Genomic DNA, 7,263 nt, shown 5'->3' with positions numbered 1-7,263 from the left:
AAAAAAAAAAAAAAAAAAAAATTCCAGATATTGAATATGAAAAAAGAAAAAAAAATTGAATTCAGAAATTGAAATCCAATACAATCGATTCGCCATTGTCTCGTAAAATTAAAAAAATATATCCACATCGGCAGAAGCTGCTGAAATGTTCTTAGGTATTCTAAGAAAATCTTTTGATTTTTTTCTTTCTTTCATTTCCCGCCCCACCCCCCATCAGAGATTTTCTGGAGAGCCCGTGCCGTTAGAGAGTCGGACAGACAGACGGTGGTGGCTGCCGATGGAGCGCACTCCTCGCCCTACTGGGGCTAAGTAATTCCGTTTGAAATGATGTTTTCACTTCCTCACAAATGGGGATTTCACAATCCAGCGGCAGCAGGAGGAGGAGGAGGGAGGAAGGACGGAGAGGGGAAAAAAAAAAACCCAACCAACAACAATCTCTTGACTTTGGATTTTTATCTCTTCTGAAATAAATTGCCTCCTACAGCGACGTGCACTGCAATCGAGTACATAATTATTATCTCCTGCGGCCTATTTGCTTTCTCCGCTGTCCTTTCTCCTGGTGGCCAAAATAAACACGCTGTGGTTGTTGACATACATCTTTGGGGATGGGCTATTCTTACAGTCTTTCTCCCCATACCCCCCCCCCCCCTTCCTCCTGCCTCACGTTTTGATGTCTTCAAGGTCTCAAGAAATTCAGGACGCTGCGTTTCCCCCGCAGAAGGAGAGTGGGCCGGGGCGGAGGGAGCCCCGGGAACCGACCCCGCGGCGGCGACGCCCGGAGGAGCTGGCGCCTGGGCCCGCTTACCTGCGCGTCGGTGAGGCCCAGCATCGCGGCCAGCTGCTTTCGGTCGGGCTTCGTCACGTACTTCTGAATCTCAAACCTTTTCTCCAGGCCTTTCCTCTGCAGGTTGGAGAAGACGGCCCGCGACCAGGAGCGCTTCCTCTTGTAGGTCTGCGGCATGGTGTCCTTCGTGAGCACGGCGTAGGGACCTGCCACCGGGCGGTAGCCGGGCAAGAGAAAGGGGGGCCGCGTCAGCGCCGCGTCCGCGATCTGCGGGCCCGGGGCTCCCCGTGTTGCTTAAAGCTGTTTTCTGCGTTAACATCTGCCTCCCCGTTCAGACCCTCTGACCCCCCGTTCGGAAAGCCCTGGGCGCAGACTGGGAATGGCCTGTCGAAAAATGGAATCCTACAGTTCTTGAGACTTTAGGCGGAAGGCCTAAAGCGAGTGTGGAGTGGAGAAGCCCAAGCCCGAAGGCTCGTCGATTAATTCCAAAGGGAAAACGTCAACCTAATTAATGCGCGGCCTTTGGGCAGGCAAAGATTGGGCGAAAACGTCCGTTGGGCCTGAAGGATGTGGAGAAGCCAGCTCTGACTCTCGTGCGCGCGCGCGGGTATCCGTTCGTGCAGACGTGCGCGCAGACGGAACCCCTGGGCCCAAGCGTTTGAGGTCGTTCTAAACTGTGTGTTATGTTAAAAAGCAACACCTCTGGCTGTATTTTCAAGCCCCTTTCTGGCGAAAGGACTAGGGAAAGGCCCGTCACCCCACCCTACCCGCCCCTGCACACACTTTCTGGGCCTCCCCGGGTCCCCCACCGTCTGCCCCCGGGAGCCGGCCGAGGAGTGAGCCAGCTCGCTGAGAACTCTTTCGGTTTCTGTCTCCGGCCTCTCGGTAGCCTCCGGCACCGACCCGGGTCGGCTGAACCGCGGTGGCCACGCGCGGCCGTCAGTCCTGAACGAGCTGTCAGTCGACCCGCCCCGTCAGGCCGTCGCTCTGGAGGGCTTCCGTACCTGGAAACGTGTCTTGAAACTGATGCTGAACTGAATTTCTCGGGTTCGAGCTTAAGGGGCTCAGGATGGCAGAAGCCTCGTTAATGGGGTCTAGAGACGCGAAGAACTGGCCGGCGGAAGGCTGCAGGCCGGGGAGGTGTACGCCTGCGGGCCGCCCGCTGGTGAGCAGGGACGTGAGGTCTGGGGACGAGGAAAAGAAGAGCTGGTTACACGTCGGGCGGACCCACACTCTCTGGCTGAATTGCTCCTCCCCTCCCCCCCTCGCTTCGGTTTTCCTGGAGCAAAGTCACGAGAGACCCTTGTCTCTGCGCCAAAAGCCCTCTCCCCCGACAGGGGCCAAGGGGCGATGCACAAAATGTTCCTATGTGCAGCGCACACGTCCACGTCCACGCGTATAGCAAGGAAGGGCTTTATACGAAACGGCCAAAAGGAAGTCACTTTCAGGTGCCTGCCTAGAATTCCACAGACGTCCGCCCTCCCCCGTGAAGGAGCCCCCACTCTGCTGAGGGGCGATTTTGTTCATCGACATTCCTTGAGTGGAATTCCACCAGAAATCCGATAAATGAAAGGGAAAGTGTTCCCCCAAAGGGTTTCCCCTGTCAAATCAATATGGTTCTCTCTCTAGATATGGGCTTCAAGAGACAGAGGATAGACATTTTAGCAAATATTTATATCAACGATTGTTATGAATAATGACTCTGTGACGTGTGTTTTTAAAGCATCTCTGGAAACTTGGGGGGGTGGTAATGCAGAGCGGGTGAGTTTTACACCTAACGTTTCACAGTCTTCTTACAATTCATTTCCTTCTCTCTCATTTTACCGACTTGTCCTTAATTGTGGACATACTCAAAGGCATCCCAAATGGCTCTGGGACCGAGCAGTGCGCCAGGGCCGCGGTCCGAGGCCTGCAGCCTCTAGCCCAAGACCTACCTCTCAGCGTGTTGCCTTCCTTGACTTTGGGGTCAAATTCTGCAGACAAAATGCGGTCAATTCCAAATTTGAGGTCCTTGCTGGAGGGGGCCGGGGCCGAGCCGCTATGGGGCGGGTTCGGGCCCACCCGCGCCCCGGAGGCCGGGGGCTGCAAGGCGCCAGCCCGGGGTGGAGGCGGAGGCTGTTGCTGCTGCGGTGCTTGTTGCTGCTGCTGCTGTTGCTGTGGGTGATGGTGGTGGTAGGCGGCTGAGAGCGGAGACAGCCGCTGCGGGAAGCCAGCCGGGACTTCGGAGGGCGCCACCACCGGGGTGGGTCGAAGCGGGGATCTGGCGGCAGCTTGGAAAGAGGCGTGCGGGTGAGCCGAGCCCAAGTGCGCGGTGAGGGCGGCGGCCGAGGCCCCCGCCAGAGCCTCCGGGGCCGCCCCCGGCTCCCCCACGCCGGCGTGCAGGATGTCTGCGATGCAGAAGGAGGGTTTCTTGACTGCGCCGGGGTCCAGGGGGAAGGAGCAGCCGCCGGGGCCCGCCGAGGAGCAGTAAGCGGCCGACCAGAGGCTGAAGTTGGAGNAGTAATAAGAGGAAAAAAAAAAACGCCTCTCTAAAAACTCCCAAAGTTTTGGCAGGAGCTTCGGAGTCAGACCCAGGGTAGGACCTCGATCCGAGCGCTCATTGGCCATCCTCGTGACCAATGGGAGCGGGGAGTGGAGGGCAATTGGGAAAGAGGGGCGTGGCCCGCTGTCTCGGCCACGCCCTCGGCCACGCCCACGGCCACGCCAAAGTGTTTGCTGCTGCCGCGTGGGCTGAGCGGGGTCCCGCGCGTAGGGGCCCGGGCGGCGGCTGCAGGGGACTGTGACCCTCCACTAACTTCTGCAGCTCCAAGCCGGCGTCGGGCGTAGGGAGTCGGTCCCAGCGCTCCTGAAGCGCAAGCCCCGAGAAGCTGGTTTTCCCGTGTATTTTCACGGGGGCAAAGCCCGCCTCCTGGCACAGGGAGGCGGCCCCCTAGGTTCCCTCCTCCTGATTTCACTCGGGCCTGATTTTTCCTCACTCAGCCTTTATCCCGAAAGTCGATGTCCTCATCCTTCGTGGGCTCCCGCTGCCAAGCTGCTCGGCTCTGAGCTCTGGCGCGGGAGGGCCCGGCGCAGAGTCCCCGCCCAACTTAACGCAGCGTCCGCCTCGCCGCCTCCGAGGTCCTCGGGGAAGAGAGGAGGGGCGGTCGCAAATTAGCTTTATTCCAGGCTGTCACACAGTGACAACTTGGACGAGTAACTTTTCAAACAAAGTAAGATGGATGTCTCCGAACGACTCCCTCGGACTCAGCCAAACCCTCCCCGGAGCCTCAGACAACAACAAAGCAGGCCGTCTGTCCCGAAACCCGGGAAGGCGGCACGCGCGTCCCCTCCTCTGCTGCACCTTGTAGGAAATGTCACCCTCTCAGCTCCACCACAGCCCCAGGTCACGTGGGGTCCATTGTTTTGCAAGTGCCCACAAGAGCACATTTCCTTGGGGTTAAATGCTACTTTCAATTCAGAGACAGTTTCCCCAGGAACCCCTTGGGCCTGGTCGGAAAAGAAACTGCAAAGGCAACGTCTTCCATTTGTGCTTTGGGTCTTTAGAGCGCGGGGTGGGTGTAGCGGGGGTTTTCTGCAACATCAACATCTCTATTTTAAGAATTCGTTCTCTTTTAAATTACAGTCAGAATGGATTTCCCCACCCCTCTCCCAAACAAACCACAGGCCACCCAGATGAGCTCTTCTTGCACATTTTCAGGAAGAAAATAAAATAATAACAATAATGAAACCACGAAATCTTTTGTTTTCGATTGTCCTAATAAGCATCTTCTAACAGAACTTATGCGCTTCTGTGACATTTCTCCTCCCCCTCCCCCCCCAAAAAAACTTTCAATATAATTGCAGTAAAGCTTCTGTGGCTTTTTTTTTTTTTTATTTCACTTCAGCACTAAGAGGTCTCACTAAACAAACCCAGAGGCAACTGAAATTGCCATTCCTCTGTCATATTCAGGATTCGGGCTAATTGAATATATTTCTAGCGGTTTCCAGCCTTTTGTGGCAGATGCTGTCATTTTAAGCTTTTGACTTTCTCTTGGAAAGTAATCAATCACTGATCAATCACTGCCGGCCAGCCAGCACTGGGACACCCCCTCTGGCCCACTCCCTACCCCTGACCCCCTCCCCTCTCTGTCTTTCTCCCTCCCGGGGTCTCCCTCTCTCCTTTTATTAAAGGGTTTTCGAGCCTGGCTCCATGAAGCAAGGACAGAGATGTTTCCAGAGATGGAACGGAGTGGTGGGATCTGCGGGGCACGCGAGCGCCTGGGGAAGAGATCTAGGAAGGCCAGTCCTGGTTCTAGCCAGAGGCGCAGGAGTGACCCGCACAGGCCGCGGGGGGCGGCGGACCCGCCTGGAAACGCTCTTGTGGAGATGCTGCAGGCAGAGACCGGGGATTCTGGCGAGACTCCGCTGCAAGGGCGCGGCCTCTGTGACTTCACGGCTCCCGGGGTCACTAGCGCGAGTGTGTTTAGGGACGGCCACAACCTCTTTTTTCTGGTCTTTTCCAGGGTCACTTCTAATTCCAATGTGACTGCAAACATTCATACAGCGGCCTAAGTTCAAACTCAAGTTTCTACAGGCCTCACCTCTGCCTCCCGCCCCCAAACATGACACGTCCCTCAGGGGGCGGGTGGGGGCGGGTGCCGACTGGGCGGACCGTGGGGCCCCCCGGGTGTCCTGAGGCATCGACGACCCGCGTCTGCAGCATTTCAAGGCCCGGAGCGCGGGGCAGGCGGGATGGGCGAAGACAAGGCCCGGAGCGGGGGAGGGGGTTTCCTGCAGACTCCTAGCCACGCGGCGCGCTCCTGTGTCCCCGAAAGGCCCCCGCTTGGCTGTAAATTGCACCTTCGTGAGCGCGCGCCTCTGCTCCTTCCAGGCCCTCGGCCCCGTAGCAACCGCGTCAGCGGCACCCGGGCCTACGCGGACCTCCTGGAGGGAAACGCAAAAAAGGAAACCTTTGGAACGGCCCCTGAAGCTTCACCCCCCACCTCCCCCTACCACACACCCCTTTCCTGGGATCCGACCTCGCCGCTGCTGGCCCCTCGCTCCCTTCTGAGTCCGCTGCCTCCCCTCCTCCTTACTGCCCACCCCTCAAAACCAAGAAAGCAGCAGGAAACCCCGGGCTCGCCAGAGTTCAGGTCATCTCCTGTTTTTTGATGGGCTCAAACTCGTACTAAATGAGCGGATGTGCCTGCGAGATTGGTCTCAAAATAGAAGCGGCCTTAGTATTTTAGGATACTGCAGAAATCCTTATTTCTTCCGGAGAAAAACTCTATAATGACTCCTAGCACTTCCCCTTTCAATATTTGTGCAACTTTATCTCCACCGACAAGTTGCTCGGGTGACGCAAATCCGCCCTTGTGTATTACAACTACCAAAATAAATGCGCGGAAATCAATTCCCTTCTAGCAATGAAAATATAAATATACAGCTGCGACTTTCCCCTTTAATCTTTGCTTTCCGAGCGGCTCCGAGCTGCGGCGAAATGAACTGGTCCAGAGCAATTGAGACGGGCGGGGGAGGCCCTGGGGGCAGAGGCGAGGGCTCCCGGGGGCTTGGTAGCCACGAGGCTCCTGGCTCCAGCAGGGGTGTGGAGGGCCTCACTTAACCGAATTAATTTGAGCTTAAATGTGGCTGCACGGCCTTTGAGGAAGCCCCACTGTAAAGACAATTTCGTCTGAGGCTGCAAAGCTGTGCTGGCAAATTACAATTGACAATAGAGTAACAGAAGTAATTGTTTATACTCAAAGGCCATAATAGCAGGGATTTCAGATCAATTCTGATGGCTGTCTTTAATACATTCAACTCTCCCCTTCTCTTTTGATGGGTAGCCAAAGCCAAAATCTATTTCACCCCGGAAACAGACAATGCCAGATAAGATCCCTTTCATAATGTAACATTTTTGCTTATGGGGAGCTAGGGTTAAAAGACAGCCAGAAACAGGTTTCTGCAGTGAGTGAAGCAAGAGGTGGGTCCCCTTACCCTTTGGTTGCCCTGTCTTCTGAGCCTCCATATTTACATCACCAGTGCAAATTCTTACCCCAAGCCAGGAGACACAGATACACTCCGATTGAGCCTAAAATCTCAAGGACAGTGGATGCTGACCTTTGTTTATTGTAGTGACATAACTCTGCAAGGGCTTACGCTGTCCAGATCTGCTATCTGCTTTTGTTGTGAGTTTTTTTTTTTCTCTTGTACACTCTGGGTGAAATAATGTGCAAGGCAGTTGCTCTCTGGAGTTGAGCACTCTCCCTGCCCCTCAAAATTTTAAAAAAACATTTCAATCACAGTAACTCATGGTTTCAAAGACAAAGAAGGAAATAACTACGCATTTCACAGCCAGAAAGAGAAGGAAGCTGAGTTTACCTAGCTGAGGATATGAGAGATTTCCAGTAACGTAGGAATCTGCTTACATTCTATCATTCCACCAGCTGAAGATTTATAGATTGTGGGACTCAGCACTCACAGTTAGTGGTAGGTAGGGG

The 7,263-nt window shown here is 55.1% G+C and overlaps 1 protein-coding gene across 1 annotated transcript; it reads right to left on the bottom strand.

Annotated features, from left to right (window-relative positions):
• Positions 1-35: 35 nt before the first annotated feature.
• HLX (H2.0 like homeobox) lies at positions 36-3,391 on the bottom strand. The gene is made up of 4 exons (XM_077759828.1): positions 2,719-3,391; positions 1,789-1,968; positions 806-990; positions 36-556 (listed from the first exon to the last, which is right to left on the bottom strand). Exons 1-4 carry the CDS (start codon positions 3,389-3,391, stop codon positions 515-517), a joined length of 1,080 nt encoding a protein of 359 aa, XP_077615954.1. The 3' UTR covers positions 36-514.
• Between the last annotated feature and the right edge of the window lie 3,872 nt (positions 3,392-7,263).

Source organism: Crocuta crocuta, unplaced genomic scaffold (genome assembly GCF_008692635.1).
Source record: "Crocuta crocuta isolate KB4526 unplaced genomic scaffold, BGI_CrCroc_1.0 scaffold556, whole genome shotgun sequence".
Taxonomy (NCBI): domain Eukaryota; kingdom Metazoa; phylum Chordata; class Mammalia; order Carnivora; family Hyaenidae; genus Crocuta; species Crocuta crocuta.
The sequence above is the reverse complement of the archived record's forward strand: the minus strand, read 5'-3'. Positions and strand labels throughout refer to the sequence as shown.